General features: G+C 37.8%; 1 protein-coding gene across 1 annotated transcript in view; it reads left to right on the top strand.

The window, feature by feature from the left end:
- Window positions 1-18,191, top strand: part of GLG1 (golgi glycoprotein 1) — a 156,655-nt gene that overhangs the window by 116,602 nt on the left and 21,862 nt on the right. The window contains exons 5-12 of the mRNA XM_070500682.1: window positions 986-1,189; window positions 2,233-2,304; window positions 3,236-3,419; window positions 5,670-5,884; window positions 9,697-9,818; window positions 11,324-11,425; window positions 13,499-13,652; window positions 15,471-15,608. Coding sequence (XP_070356783.1) covers window positions 986-1,189; window positions 2,233-2,304; window positions 3,236-3,419; window positions 5,670-5,884; window positions 9,697-9,818; window positions 11,324-11,425; window positions 13,499-13,652; window positions 15,471-15,608 — 1,191 coding nt within the window. The remainder of the gene's footprint in view (window positions 1-985; window positions 1,190-2,232; window positions 2,305-3,235; window positions 3,420-5,669; window positions 5,885-9,696; window positions 9,819-11,323; window positions 11,426-13,498; window positions 13,653-15,470; window positions 15,609-18,191) is intronic.

The raw sequence follows: 18,191 nt of genomic DNA, 5'->3' as shown, positions 1-18,191 counted from the left end.
ATGTACTTTTTTTGTTGAATTGAAATTTTGCTTAAAGTAGATGTTTTTCTACCTGGTTTTAGGAATCTTTTTATTATATACAGATGATTTTGTAGACATGGTATTTTACTGTGACAAGATTTTTTATGCGCACATGTGTGTAAATAAATGGTAGCACTATATTTTCTGCTACTTTGGTTTGCTACATTAATGGTTATACCTCTGAAGTTATTGAAGCATGTCTTCTGAGTATAGAGGATTAGGATTCTTGAATAGAAAATATTTAAGGGAAATTTCTCATATTTTCAATGAGTGAATGCTTGTGGTTGCTATGGGAATGATGCAAAGTACTATTAAAGATAATTGGATGGTTTTAGGAAAGCTCTCAAAAGCGGTTTGTATAAAGTGGTGGTAATCTCGTTAAATCACATTAAGATAAATTTAAAACATCAAAGTGAGTATTATACCACAGATTGTACATATTGGGGTCTTTGTGAACAGTATAGAGTAGAAAAAAGAGGAAAAGGATCTCTAACATCTTTTCTCAATGGATTTTGTGGTCTGCTGTTGTTTTAACTTGACCAAAAGCCCTGCTATTTGGGAAATACCTAGCCCTTAGAAGTAAATGAAGAGAGATTTCTGCAATGTTATTTCAACATTGACATGAACTATGATCAGAGCATTGGGCTGATGTAATTTCTTTAAATTTTTCTGACATTTTAAACTTGAAGAAGTTAAATTCCTATTTCTAGTGCAAACTAAAGTATACTTAAATTTCCGAGGATGTCTATTTGCTTTTGTGGCATGCAAGTATTATATTCTAACCAAAGATTTTTGAGAGCATTTTCTGTAACTTCCACAGTGTAGTTGGTTCCCACTTGATTTCTTAATAGAACATCAATATGTTAACTATATGTTGAGTTGGGGTTTTTTTTTAACCAAATGATGTTTATTTGAAACTCATTGCAGTGAGAGTTTTTAAATGTTACTATCATTGCTATTTTAGGATGCACATTCACAAGGTGAGGTGGTATCATGCTTGGAGAAAGGCCTGGTGAAGGAAGCAGAAGAAAGAGATCCCAAGATTCAAGTCTCTGAACTCTGCAAGAAAGCCATTCTCCGGGTGGCTGAGCTGTCCTCAGATGACTTTCATTTAGACCGGCATTTATATTTTGCTTGCCGAGATGATCGGGAGCGTTTTTGTGAAAATGTGAGTCAGCTTAGAAACTGTTCCTCTTTTCTCCTTACATTTTTATTTTTTTAATTTTTTTTCCTTTTTCTCCCCAAAGCCCCCCAGTACATAGTTGTATATAATTTTAGTTTGGATCCTTCTAGTTGTGTCATGTGGGACGCCGCCTCAGCAGGGCTTGTTGAGCGGTGGCTGCCATGTCTGCACCCAGGATCCGAACCAGTGAAACCCTGGGCCGCTGAAGCGAAGAGCACAAACTTAACCACTCGGCCAAAATACAATAAACCAAGACAAACCCTCACATGTAGAAAAGCCACTGAAATGGAAGATGGAGTTGGTCCCAGAATAGCAGAAAGTGTTATTGGATGCTCAGCCTTGATGGCTTCACATCCAGTTAACAGTTGGCTTCTGACAACCTCCACACACTATTTTTTCTACTTTATCTCATTCTCAATTTTAGTTCTTGGAAGTTTGTTTTACCTATAGGAATCGTATTTTACCAGGGAATCCCATTCACATCTCTTCTATGGCTAAAACTTTGCCATATTACATATTTTTATATTTTTGGCTAAGATGAAGAAAACAGGTGGCTAACTTTTAAAATCAAATCTTTGATTACTACCTGCAGACTCTATAGAACAACTTTCCAGCACTTTAAACAGAGTAATCTCCATCTATATAACAAAGGACTGAAAGTGACTTGTGTAAACTCCCACTCTGCCTGCTGTTTTGAATTAACAGCTTTAACCATCAGAGCCACTGATTATGAGTTTTACTGACTCTAGCATAAAGTTGTGAGAAGGAAGACTCACTGACATTTCTCTTGGTTCTCTAATTAACGGTATATCTGGGAACAAGTGACAGTAGACAAACATCATGGGAAAATTTTTCTCATCTTTACTGCAATCACTATTTTCTTTCAAAGCCTACTGCATTTCTGTTCATTCAAAAGTACGCATCATTATAATAATTTAACACAAAGTTCTCTATAAGATTGTGGATAATGCCCAGCATAACTACTTAGCTAATAATGCTGATAATGATGAGGATGTTCCATCTTACAGACACAAGCTGGTGAAGGCAGAGTGTATAAGTGCCTCTTTAACCATAAATTTGAAGAATCCATGAGTGAAAAGGTAAGCATTACTTTGAAACCAATGTTTTATTCATTTCGTAAAAGCTTTCTCAAATCCCCTCAAAAATAGTCTTGTAAACTCATACTAAAATATAAAGGACTGATAAAGCTTATCCTTCTCAGAGGTGAGATACTAGGCTTTTAGTAGGGAACCAAAGCGTGTTTCACTTAAACCAAGAAAATGATGCTTTTTGTGATATCTAGACAGTGGGAAGCTAACTGGAAATCAATTTAGGGGGTAAAATTGGAGAATTTTATATCAAAATCACACTGAAGCCATCCCTGTATATTCAGGAAGTTTATACTAACTAAACCAATGTGCTTCATAGATAATTAGTGATTTCGTCTTTCAGCAGCTGTCTCATTAAGCATTCTCATTACCGTTAGTCCTCTGTTCCTGGATGAATGCAGGAGTCTTTTATGACTTTAAAAGTGATTATTTTTGTTTTGCTATCCTGTCATTTACTTTCCTGTGCTGAGGAAATGTTTTTCATTTCGATTCTTTATATTATTTACTATTGATTAATTATGTTTAAAAAGTATAGAATGGAATTTGCAGAGTGTTGTGGCAGTTACCACTTTGATTCTGGTGAAATTTATTTTTAGGATATTACTGAAGAGGAAAAGAATATTTTGTCAAGTTAATGTATTAAAATCTACCAAATATTTATGTGTTTAGGACAGCTGCTATTGCTACAACAGTCAGCAATTCACTGTAGAATTCCAGGGTGCCCCACCCATTTACCCCTTCCTCTTGCCACCTACTCTAGCCTACTTGTGCTCAATTTTAATCAAACTTAAAGGTAGCCATTTTGTAATAACCACGGTGGTTGACTATACTTGGCCACGAGCTCTGCTTGTCTTGGAGGTACATATGAACAGCTGAGCCACTTGGGTGGTCTTACAACTCTCTTGCTGCACCCTTCCCTCAGTGTCGAGAAGCACTAACAACGCGCCAAAAGCTGATTGCCCAGGATTATAAAGTCAGTTATTCATTGGCCAAATCCTGTAAGAGTGACTTGAAGAAATACCGGTGTAATGTGGAAAACCTTCCTCGATCCCGGGAAGCTAGGCTCTCCTACCTTCTGATGTGTCTGGAGTCAGCTGTACATAGAGGTGAGAGTCAGTTTCTTTTTATCCATTTCATTCCTTTTTGGATAGTTTCCTCCTATATTTACTCTTTTGACTGCACCTGTGCATTGTGACGCAGGAGCATAACTCTAGGCTGAAGGGTTGGGGTCTCGAAGCATGATTGAAGGCCCTTTCTCTTAGCTCAATAATCCCAATTTTGTTTTTCTTTTACATCCCGTCTTGCCTTTTAAGAAGTAAGTTATATTTCTCAAACTCAAATATCTTAATTTTTAAACTGCCTCTCACACAGCGTTTCTAGGAGAGTCAGGGCCGTGTAATGATTTACCGCATCAGCTTTGGGCCAGAGGGACACAGCTGCGAATTATGGCTCTGTCACCAAATTAACTAGCTGGGTGACCATCGCTTATCTTTCTTAATCTCTCCAAACCTCATTTTCCTTATGTATAGAACAAGAATAACATTACTTATGTTAAGGAGTTCTTGTGAGGACTGAATGAAGTAATTTGGCATAGCACTTAATATACAATAAGTGATAGATACTGTTATTATTATGACAGTGATGATATCAAGAAATTAAACAGCAAAGGAGTAAATGATTACCCCATAAGGTCAGACTCATGGTCTATTTAGTCTAAAAGTCAATCTCTGACAACGGAACCAACAAGGATGCATAGAAGGTCAGGATTGTCTTTCTTAATATTGGCTATAATCTGTAAAAGTGAAATTCGTAGCTGATGTTGAATAAATGGTGCTGGGACAATTGGTTAGTGATTAAAAAGTGGGAAAAAAATCGATCATTAAATAAAACTGAGAGCTTTTTGATGAAATTTTTTTTTCGTATCTGGATAGTCAAAGACACCTAAGCTTAAAAGCAATAGATTGAGTGCCAAACAAAGGACATTTTGGAGGCAATTGGAGAATTTTGATTATGGTCTAGGTGTTAGATGAAATTTTCCTGAAATGAAAAGGTGGGGATTATTGACTAGTAAAAGCATATTATAAAATCTAATTTTGGTATTTAAAAATAGAAAGTGAATGTCCTTAAACTGCAAATTAACAAGAAACACCAAAAGGCTCAGTAAATAAATGGCCAAAGAATATGAATAGATAATTCAGAAAAGTTATATAGAATGCTAATGTTAAAAAGACTGACCATATTAAGTGTTGGTAGGCTGTGGAAGAACTGAAACTGTCATACACTGCTGATGCTATTTTAAAATGGTACAACTACTTTGGAAAATAGTTTGCTGGTTTCTTACAAAGTTAAACATACATCTACCATATGACCCAGCCATGTAACTCCTAGGTATTTACCCAAGAGATCGAAAGCATATGTCCATATAAACTCTTATACAGGAATATTCATAACAGCTTTATTTGTAATAGCCCCAAATTGAAAATAACCAAAATGTCCATCAACAATTAAAGGGATAAACAAAGTATAATATATCCACATAATGGAATAATATTACTTGGCAATAAAAAAAAATAAACTGTTGATACATGAATGAATCTTAAAAGTAATTATGCTGAGGAAAAGGAGTTAAACAAAAAAGAGTCCCTACCGTTTGATTCCGTGTATATAAACTTCTAAAAAATGCAAACTCGTAAACGGATCTGTAGCCACAGAAAGCAGATCAGTGGTTGCCTGGGGGTGGGGTGGGTGGGGAAGAGAAGGATTCTCAAGGAGCGTGAGGAAACATTTGGAGTTGATGGATGTGGTGGTCAATATCTTGATTGTGGTGATGGTTTCATCGATGTATATATGTCAAACTTGTCCAATTGTATATTTTAAAAGTGCAGTTTATTATATGTCAGTTAAACCTCAGTACAGCTGTTTTTTGAAAAATTTCTTAAGTTTCTCACTTGACATTTACAGCTCAAGGAAGGCAGGGAGCTGTAGTGAATATTTCAAATGGAGTCTTTTCTATAAGCTTTAACTGTGTAGGCCAGCCAGTAGGGATTATTCTTGGCTTTCATCTTTACCCCAATAGTTATCTTATTAATAAGCCTTCCATTGACAAAACATTTGCATTATTAGTTCAGTAGTATAAAATCTGTATAATGCAGAACACTGACAAGATGAACGCTAGTCCCTGGAGTCTTAAACTCATTTTATGCTTATAAAGCTTTTGCTAAAGTTCAAGCCTTTCAGTCTAGATAATAGCATGACTGGTATAGTATATTCTAGGGAAAAACGTGTGCTTTTAATATGTGGTGATATCTGATTCTAATGCTCGCCTCCATAATGTTTTGGCTTAAATCCTAACTTAGGGCGACAAGTGAGCAGTGAGTGCCAGGGGGAGATGTTGGATTACCGACGCATGTTGATGGAAGACTTTTCCTTGAGCCCTGAGATCATCCTGAGCTGTCGGGGTGAGATTGAACACCACTGTTCTGGATTGCATCGAAAAGGGCGAACCCTGCATTGTTTGATGAAAGTAGTTCGGGGCGAGAAAGGGAATGTTGGCATGAACTGCCAACAAGCGGTAAGGAAAAAATTTCTACTGCCGTTTTGAATGTCACACTTTATCAGCTGAGGAACCTCTTCCTGACACGATCCCAACTTACTTTATCGGGATCGTTATGACATCACAGTGAACATTAGCTACTAGGAACCAGACATGGAATGTTGTTTCTTCAGGCGTATCTTAGTAAGAATGTGGAATTCTCTGCAGAGCAGAAGTTTGAGCTCATAATCAATAAAACGAGCTATATACTTAAAGAAATAGATAAAATGCATTGTTTGCTAGAGTTTTTAAAGAAAAGGTAACTTGCTAGATTGAATTTACTAAATCCAGAATCAGGGCAAACCACGTTCTGGTAAATCAGAGAAGTTCTTCCACCAAAAGAGAATTTGCCTGTCTAAATAGGTTTGATTGAGTTGAGGCTGAAAGAGAGCTGAAATGAATTGAAGTTTTATGTTTCTTTTTGTTACTGATGTGCAGCATGGTGTGAATTCCTGACCTGAGGATCAAGAAAGCGTGTCATTTTCAAAATCACACCATTTTTTCTTGTTAGAGTAGGGCAACTATGCGTGGAAGGGTCTTTCTTTCTCTACCTCTAGACTCTACAGTCAGCAGTTCTGTAAAGATAGTTGGAGAAAATTAGCGTAGTTTGCTTGATAAAATAAAGTTATTCTTGATCCCAGGGTTCATAAACAATTGAATAACTACAGATCAGGTACATAATATAAATTTAACAAAATATTATAGATACAGTGCATCTATTTCATTGCCATTGTCCATGTTTATTACTTTTTCCTGAATAAGAATCTTTGAACAATTTACAATACCAAATGCAACAGCAGTACCCTGTACAATGTACCCCATACTTTCCTATACTTTTCCTTAGGAAGCACAAAAGATATAGTTTACCTTTCTATCCTAAATTAGAAAGTTGTGCCTCTCTCTCAGTGAAACTTTAGAAAACCACTATTCATTAGTCTTTTGTTTTTAGCATTTTTATTAAAATTGACTATTACTTGAATTTTATTTTCTTGCTAATCATGTAAAATCAGAATTTTACAGTCTGAAACATAAAGTTTCCATAAAATTTTGATGTGGAGTAAAATTTCATTTTAGCTTCTAATACCCTGACCCAGAGTAGACAGTAACTTTTACATGCCGTGGTGGGAAAAATAGACAAATGTAGCCTGTTCTCCAAAATACCAAGTGTAGCAGAAGGAGTCTTCCTCAGGAGCAGTCCTTGCTGGTTACTGTGCTAGGAAGCCTCTGTGATAATGTATGTGCCTGGGCCCCAGCCCAAGAATGAATCAAGACATTCTATATTTGCATTTCATCCTTAATGTGGCGTGGAAAGGGGACTGAGGCTACATTTGTACTAACGTTATAGAAAAAAGAAAATACATTGGTTTGACTTTATTTTGAGGCATCTAGTTTACCTCCAAGGCTTTTTGAAATTTAGCTTATTAAAAGAGCTGGTGACTCAACCTGAAAGGTAAATAAGTACCACCCACCTCTTCCTTTGTGTGCAGAAGAAAAGTGCTTTCCCAAACCTAGAGGTTAGCCTCAAATAGTGAAATATGTAGTTTTGACCACATTAAGTTTTAGCCAAGTGGGAAACAAACACTTTATTTTGTTTTTTATAGACCCATGGTTTTTTAGCCTTTGCTCAAAACAGTTGAAGGAATAAGAAGAAAATCTTCCTTAGTCTTCTACTACATTAGCCGTCATCAAGTGGAGGAATGTTTAGAAATAATTTATTTTGAGTGGATTTCTTTCTTTTTCAATTTTCTTCCTTGATCCAGTAGACTTTCATACCTGTCTGTGGTTGACCATTAATTTTTCCTGTTCTCTGCTTGGTGATACTTTGATTTAGTGATCTCTCAACAAATAGTAAACTGTGACGCATAATGATAATTATTATCTTAATCATCTTATCTTCCAAATGCACCATAATCGTGAACTTATTAAATTCTCTTCAGTTATGGTTGAACGAGTCTGGGCCCAGTCTCTCCCAAGCCAAAGGTGACTGCCCAGGCTATTCTTTAGATTAATCATTTCTTGGAAGCATTTTCCCAGGTTTTTCCTAAGCAGTTAGGGGCTAGAATAGATGTATTATCATGTAGCAATTCACGTTCTTAGTGTTTATTTCCCAGACTGTTGTCACTGGATTCAAGAGTGGGAGTAGCTGTGATCCCTTGAGCCATTAGCCTACTAGAGTCTATAGCGCATTCATTGTCTCCTTTTAGGACCTGCAGTCTGCATTCATTGAGAATTCTCAAAGTTCACCTGTCAGTCATGGATATTTAACTGATGCAGTTTTTGCAGTGACTTCCAGATTCCCATGATGCTTATAACTTCCCTCAGAAAAAGATGTAAATGTTTTAGTCTTTGTTAGCAAACATCATAACTAAAATTGGTAGTCATTTGACAATAATCTTCCTCCTAACTAACCACAGCATTTTCTAGCTTCTCCAAATTGCCACCAAGAACTGGTACAAATAACTTCCATCCCAAAATATTGGAAGTCCTTCATGCTTCTCTCATCTTAATTGCTGACTTCTTTTGGGATAGACAGAGTTTTCTTTCTCCATTTCCTTTTGATCTGTGTTCTCTGATCAATATGTGATGGGGTCATTGCTTTCACAGGAGCCCCTGTGGGATCGCAGGTCAAGTGTATGAGGATCAGAGAAGGCCTCTTCAGAGGCTAAATCTACGACACAAGAAGGGCTCCAATTCTTTAACTTGGTAAAGGAACCAGAAGAATTAGTAGTTTTCAGATTTACTTTCTGTTATTTAAGATTCCCACCCCAAAACACCATCTGCTACCCATCTGTAGTGACAGTGATCTTTTATGTCTGTAAAATACTTTACAGTTTATATAACTTTCTCCTCCATACCACTCTTTCTTATAATCCTCTGCAGTAAAAGAAACTGGAGCTTAGAGGTTAATCAACTTGTTCATGTTCTCAAAGCTGGTATCTATGTGGCAGAGCCGGAACTATTAATAGAACTCAGGTCTTCTGATTCTTAATTTAGAGTTTTTTCCTCTGCGCTCCCACTGCTTTCTTCTCAAACACAGAAAAAAAGAATCCAAGGCACATTTTATCATGCTCTCACTTTATTCCCTGACAAAGTATGGACCAAGCAAAAGTAAATCTTAAAGAAATTATTCTCATTTTCAACTGCATAATCGCAAGTATTTTTCTGTATACTTTGAATGGGCAAGTTCTAGTTTACCTCTAGGTTGTATAAAAGATAGGAAAAATAGGAAATTATAAGTATCATATTCTTGTTTTTTGTAATTGATATTTCTTGCAAGTTAAATGAAATCTCACATCTGTTTTTAATAAACCAAAGTACGCCTGTTGTAATGCGAGTGTCCTTGCAGCAAAATTCAAATTCTAGATTCCTTTGACCAAATTAGGTCTCTAACTGGAAATGTCTTCTCTTTACTCTTCTCGCCCAATTCTGGCTTGGCCCTGAGTGTCAGATTTAGTAGACCAATTACCAGATAGATATCTGCCTAGATGTGAGGAAAGAGGCAGACTTTACATTGTAAAGACCTTTTGTTTTGCAAATATCTAGAGATGGTTCAGACAGGTAGGCAAGCAACCCCCACTTTGACTTAAACAGAAAAATTTGCAGTCAAGGGAGAGAAACCAGTTGGAAAGTTTTTGGCAACAGCTCTTGAGCTTGGCCAGTGACAATCGGAGGACCTTATTGAGAGTACATTGTGATATACCAAACTGAGTAACTGATTGCGTGAAGATGTGATATTGCTCTTCCCTAATGTGTAAGTGGCTTTCTTTCTTAACTTTTTTTTTTTAATCCAGCTTCAAACATTGATTCAAGAGACTGATCCTGGTGCAGATTACCGCATTGATAGAGCTCTGAATGAAGCTTGTGAATCTGTAATACAGACAGCCTGCAAACACATCAGATCAGGAGACCCAATGTAGGTTATCTTATTTGTGCTGTTTATCCATATTATATTTTATTATATTTGGCAGGGCAGCTCAGGGAACATTCCCTCAAATGACTTTTGGATGGTTTAACATCTTAACTGAAATTTTGTTAAACAGGAACACATACCAACTTTTGTTAAAACTACTGTTGGAATTGAGACTTCGGCTCTGCCTCATCCACACTGTAGAGACACCTAGACCGAGAATTGTGATGATATTTGTTGACATTGACTGACCATATATGGGCCTATACATTAGGTCACTGAATAATTCCATTTAATGGTCAAATAAAAATGAGATAGAGAAACTCTCAGGATAAAGAGTGACACATGCTTTGGCTCTGTATTTTTCATTTGTATATTAACTTGGATACATTGACTACTCAATAATCATTAGATAGAAAGTAATTAATTATTGAAATGAAAAAAATGTGATGGTTGGAGTAATCATGGACAAAATGAGCTCTGAAGTTGCATCCAAGATCCAGGAAAGCTGTACAATGCTGTAATAAAGTATTTGTATCTCATGCATTAGTTTTATTCCATATGATGTACAAACAGCTTTTAGAAACAGGTTGCAAGTAAGAACAGGTTTCCAATTCTGCAAAAATCTTTATAACCTGCAGCTGGCAGTACCCATCAATAAAAGCAATGCAGTCCATGTTTATCATCATTCTGCTATTCATGCACTCCTACTGTTCATACTGTTGTAGGGGATTTAAAAAAGGTCTTCTTCCTTAAAGCTCTTTGTGTAGTTGGAGGAGATAGACAAACACTCTTAAGACTAATTAAGAATATTTACCAATATGAAAATAATTGCACCAGCCATGAAGGGGCCAGTTGAGAGGGAGGAAAGAGGGAACTGCTACAGATTAAATAGATTTGAGATACTATCAATTAAATGCAGTGTGTGTGGACCTTTTCTGAGTCCCACTTTGAACAAAGATGTAAAAAGGCATGAGATAATTGGAAAAATTTGAAAACTGATAGGATATTTAATGATTTTCATTGATTTATTTTGGTGGATAATAGTATTGTGTTCTCCTATCATAGAGAAATATGGTGAAGTATTTACAAATGAAATGATATGGTATCTGGGATTTGCTGTAAAACATCAGTGAGGGGATATAGAGCTAAAACAAACTTGGCCATAGGTTGATAAAGCTATAGGAAGGGAAGGTGGATGTATATGATTCTCTATTTTTGTGTGTGTTCGAAAATTTTCATAATAAACAGTTAAAAATAAAGCAGGTGCATGCAGATCTTATGCAAGCTGAGTCCTAAGTGCTGAGTGGCTCCGAAGTTGATAGAAGCCATAATCACTGTCAGGCTGGGTTAATTTGAGTGATTCTCAGAAGAGTAAACTCCTGATTGCCCTAGGAAAATAGTGAAATGGCTTTTCCCACAGACCAAGGAAATACTGATGCAAGAGTTCAGAACCTGTTGTCAGAACTCTTCTTTCCTTTGTTATAATTTCGCCCCTATTTTATGCCCAGGATCCTCTCATGCCTGATGGAACATTTATACACAGAGAAAATGGTGGAAGATTGTGAACACCGTCTCTTAGAGCTGCAATATTTCATCTCCCGTGATTGGAAGTGAGTATTTTGAAGCCAGAGTAAGCGTAAGCCTCAGCCTGTTCTCCTGTGTCGCCAGTATCCCTTGTGTTTTTTGAGATAATCGGTAGGAATTTGTTTTTATTAAGTTCTAGGATAGCTGACAACACTCCGGTCCCCTGAAAAAGCTCAGTATTTAAAGGCAGACACCGTCCAGCAGGTCTGTTCCCCAGTGCCCGTGTTCACTACTACTTTGGAAGTCAGGGTCACATGCTTCTGATACCACAAACATCGTCTAGAAAGAGCTTGGGCACCTATGGGGCAGCAGAAGCATCTTCAGATATGTCTTTAAGACGATAATAGCGCATTTTTATTCTTACTGATTTGCACTCAGTATGGGAATTTGCTGTTTCTTGTTTTTGATTGCTTTTATTTTTTTCCTTTTTTTATTTTAATTTTTGTTTTTATAGCAGTAACATTGGGTTATAACATTATATAATTTTCAGATGTACATCATAATATTTTTTGAATTCTGTGTAGATTACATCATGTTCACCACCCAAAGACTAATTATAATCCATTACCACACGGAATTTGCTATTTCTTTAACTATTCTAAGTTATTGAATTTATTCTGTCTTAAGAGGCTCTTACCAATAAGTGACAATTTGATTCTTTTCTCATCCTGTTAGCTGGAAAAAAGAGGAGAAGTGAAATAGGAGAAGTATCTATATTACACTCAGAATCTCTATAATTTATTGGCTTCAATCCCCTCCTCTTTCCATGTCTCATTTTCCCTTCCCCTTCGAAGCCGCCAGTACCTGATCAGTCTGCTCCTCCTGCATCCCAAGTTCAGCTGCTTCCTGATTCAGTTGTTTAAGCCACTGTACTTTGGTCATTAACTTTTTCTGGAGATTACTATATGTTTTACCCACATACTTTACTGGAAAGAGAATACTTGAGGATTCAATGTGTTTCTATTTCTGTTCCCTCAAATTAGCTCTGGAAAGGACTACAGAAAACTGTGTAGGAATTTCCCTGTGCTTACCCGGGCCATCTAGACTGAAATAGCAAAGAGTTTACTGCCTGAAAAAGTCATGTTTTTTCCTCTTCTGTAATTCCTTCACCCATGATCTAAAGATGCTTCACAGTCTTACAAGCTACTCATTAAATACTAACTTTTCTCCTCCCCTTAAATAGCCCTTCCCAAAGTTGACATTGTAACATGGACAGAATTAAGCATGCATTGGCCTAATTTGGAGAAGCAGCAGGCTCATTGCCTGATCCACTGTCTCCAGAGTCTAAATTAAATGTCAGGGGTTTTTTTCTTAAGGATTGGCACCTGAGCTAACAACTGTTGCCAATCTTCTTTTTTTTTTTCTCCTCAAATCCCCCCAGTACATAGCTGTATATATTTTAGTTGTGGGTCCTTCTAGTTGTGATATGTGGGAAACCGCCTCAGCGTGGCCTGATGAGCGGTGCCATGTCCGTGCCCAGGATTCGAATCGGTGAAACCCTGGGCCGCCAAAGCGGAGCGTGTGAACTTGACCACTGGGCCACGGGGCAGGCCCCAAATGTCAGGTTTTTTAAATTGATACGCTTATTCAGGTATGCTGAAAATATAACTGCCTTACCTTGCATGGGGAAAAGAAGAGCAACAGTGTTACTAGAAAGGAAGTTGAGTGGGAGATTCTGTTTATCTTGCCATTTCCTGATTTTATTGAATCCAGTATATCAGGTAGGATTGAATTTTATTCATACTTAGAAAAAAGTATTGAATGAAAAGTTGTGAATTGCCTGATGGTAGCTAAAACCTTATTTTCTTGTTTCAGCCAGGGCATGTTAGTGCTAAGTGTAGTATTGTACTATTCTGTGCCTTACATAGCCAAGATAATATCTTTAAGGTAGAGCTTAAATCTTCTGTATTAAGGTTGACAAACACCATGTGTTCGTGAAGAACAAAATTCAGGAATGTACTTTTGCTTGCCTGCTGTCTCCACTACCCTGGAGGTGGTTACCAATGAGTACACAAGCAAGCACCTTGTAAAAACCCTTAGCATGTCTTAGAAGGAAAAGTATAGTAAGAGTGATTATCTTTTAACTCTTGACCTTATAGGCTGGACCCTGTCTTATACCGCAAGTGCCAGGGGGATGCATCTCGTCTTTGCCACACTCACGGTTGGAATGAAACCAGTGAACTTATGCCTCCTGGAGCTGTGTTCTCTTGCTTATATAGACATGCCTACCGCACTGAGGAACAGGGCCGGAGGGTATGCACTCAATATTGACTTCATTTCTTCTTATTGTCATTTGGTTTTTAATTAGTTTGCTATATGTTGTTCTGATTTTGTCATCCTAGGAAGACTTAGTATATCGGGCAGGGAAGGTTACTGCACTACTAGCAATTTTTTCATTCAGTGAACGTGCACAGAGTTGTTCTCCAGCTTCTTTCTGTCTGATTTTATGTTTTTAACAAAGTGAATCGGGACATTTCCAGTTTTTTTTCTTAAAATTACCAGAATCTAAATCACAAAGAGACAATTAAATTCTGTTCATCTAACTTTATTTAGCTTTAAAGATCCATTAGAAGCTCTTAGCCAGGATACAAATGGTCTTTAGGCTTCTGCCCTTGATAGCAGAGCACTAATGCCTATGGGAATGAGGCCTCCCTGACAGTACTCCAGTTGGAGCAGAAACCTCCATACCTAATCTCTTGGCATTTGACCTGATTGCTACTTCTTGTTGGGGTATTTGTGTGTGCTTGGCTCTCCAGCAAAATTTGCTGCTTTCCATTGTCACACTGATGTACTGCTTGCTCTCCATGGTAGCCTTTTTAAGCCTTCTGAGATATCCCATTGCATTTCAGTCCTGCATTTGTTACAGAAAATAGGGAGGGTATTATTTCACATGCGTGTTTACAAATACCCCTCTGAGTTCAATGCAAAAGTCTGACTGTTTAAGATTCAGAATGAGGAGACCCAAACAGAAAGAAATGTCGTACGTCAGTTACTGTGGTCTTAACCCAGGTTTTCTACTACTGTGTAAAAAAATATGGGAATTTGTTGTTACTTTTTCCTCCATATAATGAGCCTCTTATTAATCAAAGGCACTCCTAAATCCTGGCATCTTGGTAGTCACTATAGTAGAAAGTTCCTTCTCTTGTAATGAAGAAAGGGTTGGAATCTGGTATGATGTCTTTTTTTAAAATATACTAAAAAATATTAACTAAATATATATAATATAGTATATAAATAGTATGTAAATATATACTAAAAAAGTATAAAAATATACTAAAAAAGTATAAAAAATATACTTTTATAAATTGAAGTGAAATTTGCATAACATAAAGTTAACCATTTTAAAGAGAAAAATTCAGTTGCATTTAGTAGATTCACAAAGTTGTGCAACCACCACCTCTACTTCTAAAACATTTCCATGTCTCCAAAAGGAAACCCCATTCTCATGAAGCAGTTGCTCTCGTCCCTTCCCTCACCCCAGCTGTGTTGGCTTTTTAGGAAAGAGAGACTGACTGTACCTGGCAATGACAGCTTTCTCACAACCCTACCAAATAGACTAATTTTCATCTGTTTCACCCTCTGCTAATCTTCCCTAAATCGTCTAGAAGAGCCTAGTCCTGACCTATAGTAACTGTTGCCTGCTTCTTCCGAGTTGAGGTAAATTTGAACTCACTTCTCCTGACCCAAGTGTGTATTCTCTCCTGAATCGGATCAAGCATTCTACTCTTTATTCATAGGGTAGTGGCAAATTAATTTTGCTAAACACAAAACTCTGTAAGTTAACCGCAACGAATCCAGTTCACTTTATATCAGGATATCCTGAGAAAAGAATGTTGTTTCATATAGTATATTAGAAAATGCTGAGTGTATAATCTCATTTATAGAGACAGAGGTTTTTAGAGCCTCATGAAACATTTAATTCTTATTCTAGAAGAGATTCGAGGTATAAAGTTTGGTTCAACTAACTATAAAGTTATCTGTTAGTTTCCTGACAACAGATTTGCTTTGTTTAATGTCTTTTTCTTTTGGTTTTGATACCTTTAAAGTATTTTACTGTTGTTTCTCATGTAGCTCTCACGGGAGTGCCGAGCTGAAGTCCAAAGGATCCTACATCAACGTGCCATGGATGTGAAGCTGGATCCTGCCCTCCAAGATAAGTGCCTGATTGATCTGGGAAAATGGTGCAGTGAAAAAACAGAGACTGGACAGGTAAGTGACATAGCTACCTTATTTATCTTACAGTAATAATAATAATAATGTTCATGATTAACATTTTATATAGAGTACGACTACCATAAAATCCATCTCTGTTGGGGCTGGCCCACTGGTGTAGTGGTTAAGTTCGCCCACCCTCTTCAGTGGCCCAGGGTTCACAGGTTTGGATCCCAGGGGTGGACCTGCACACCACTCATCAAGCTTTGCTGTGGTGGCATCCCACATATGAAATAGAGGAAGATTGACAGATGTTAGCTCAGGGCCAATCTTCCTCACACACACACACACACACAAAAGTCCATCTCTGATTACTTCACAGACGTGGTTTGTTATATTATTCTTCAATATTGCACCTGTAAAAAATCCTCAGGAAAGTTTTCTCTTTGGTCTCCATATTAGGAATAATTGTACTTTTCTTAAGCAATTAGTTTGTTTTTATATTATGGTTACTGTATTTTATAGTTTATTATTTTCCCCTCTGTGTTGCCTCTTAAAAAGCCTGGAGCCAAACATATGGCCTGTCTCTAACAAGTGTATAAGGTTTTATGGTGGGCATTTTGTGTACCAAGCTTACTGCTGACTTCACTCCACTTTCTTTACCATATTTTCCTTTTCTTTCCTATTTTTTGCTCACTTTTAATTCATTTTATCTTTTTTTTTTCTTTTCTCACTTTTATAAGCTACATTAAGTCCTTTTGAGGGAAGGCAGGATATAAATACATACATATGTATGTGAATACTGGCATGCATGAATAATGAGCATGTCCTACAACAGTCCTACAAGATATGTAGGAATGGAATTATTTTTTCCTTCTAGTAGTTGACAAAATTGAGGCTCAGAGAAGTGAAGTGTATTGACTTCCTTCCATAAAACTCAGGTCTAATCCTAGCAGGCATTTATTCTATTATAACGTAACCTTTCCAATACAGGAGAGTGTAGGGAAGGAGCAGCCCCCAAGGATTACAAGCATGCTATGAATGATTTCTAAAGATTTTGTACCTAGTTTTAAAAAAAGAGAAAGAAAGGGTGCATTACTGCATTCTAGTAAATTAAGGGGGAAGTAGCTTGTCTTCTATCGTAAGGCAGGGTTACCAAGCAGTGAGGAATAGCTAGTTGGATAAAGCCCCATTTATACTAGAGTAAGGTGTGAACTCAGGTTTCCAGCTTCCATTTATAACACTCCAAAACACCCTCTGGGACCAAACTATTAAAAAGTCACGTGTACAGGAATTGGACATTTTTTTTTTTTAAAGATTGGCACTTGAGCTAACATCTGTTACCAATCTTCTTTTTTTCCCCTTTCTTCTTCTCCTCAGAGCCCCCCGGTACATAGTTGTATATTCTAGCAGAGGTCCTTCTAGTTGTGGCATGCAGGACACCGCCTCAGCATGGCTTGATGAGCAGTGCCATGTCCACGCCCAGGATCCAAACCGGCAAAACCGTGGGCTGCCTAAGCGGAGCGCACGAACTTAACCACTCGGTCCCGGGGCCGGCCTCGGAATTGGACATTTTTAAGAAGCAGCATGGCTGCCTACTCAGATCTGATGGGCCTGGGAATATCATTTTCAGCAGTCTGCTTCCTGGGCCTTATACAGTTCTGTCGAGTTTATTGTTACAAGATGCCTGTAGTTCAGCTTTCTGCTGCCTCTGTCTAATGAAACAGAGACACAGTGGTATGGAGTCCCAGGAAAGTTTCCTTTCCTACCCCTGTAAAGTAACATCGAAAAAGCTGCACTACATTGCAGCCCATCATTGTGAAGCTAAACTGAGGAAAGGAGGGGCCGGCCCAGTGGCGCAGCGGTTAAGTGCGCACGTTCTGCTTCTCGGCGGCCGGGGGTTCGCCGGTTCGGATCCCAGGTGTGAACATGGCACCACTTGGCACGCCATGCTATGGTAGGCATCCCACATATAAAGCAGAGGAAGATGGGCACTGATGTTAGCTCGTGGCCAGTCTTCCTCAGCAAAAAGAGGAGGATTGGTGGCAGATGTTAGCTCAGGGCTAATCTTCAAAAGATAAAATTAAATTAAAAAATAAACTGAGGAAAGGATTCTGTGAATAGGGTTTTTCCCGTAGCTGTTTATCTTACTCCCAAATGTTTTATGCATTTTCCTTTGGGTTCCCTCACCACCACCACCATCACCAATTCTGGCTGTTGTATGATACCTACAGCCCTCTCCTCCCTTCTCATTCTAATTGTGCGCAGGGAGGTTCTTGCAGAATGGTCAGTAAGTTAAACTTGATCCTTTAACAGAGCATTTTGCTGAGAAATAGCTGTTGATATGCTTTGGGAAAGTGAGCTGATATTATACTTCAAATCTCTAAATCTCTAAGAGGAATAGTGATAGGCTGATGCTATGGGGTAGCTCCAGCTCAGTTTCTAAAGCCCAGACAAGACAGCTTTTAGATCCCCAAGCCCTAGTGTGCTCACTTGTTTCAGGGTTTCCCTCAGAGGATCCTTTTAATGGGGGCTGGGGTTAGAGTCCTAGATTGGACTTGCAGGAGCTATTGGTTCTGTGCTGTGTTTCCGACTCTGGGTCCCAACCTGCTTTGCCCATGAAGAGTCTTAAAATATGCC

This window comes from Equus asinus, chromosome 28, assembly GCF_041296235.1.
Source record: "Equus asinus isolate D_3611 breed Donkey chromosome 28, EquAss-T2T_v2, whole genome shotgun sequence".
Taxonomy (NCBI): domain Eukaryota; kingdom Metazoa; phylum Chordata; class Mammalia; order Perissodactyla; family Equidae; genus Equus; species Equus asinus.
The sequence above is the reverse complement of the archived record's forward strand: the minus strand, read 5'-3'. Positions and strand labels throughout refer to the sequence as shown.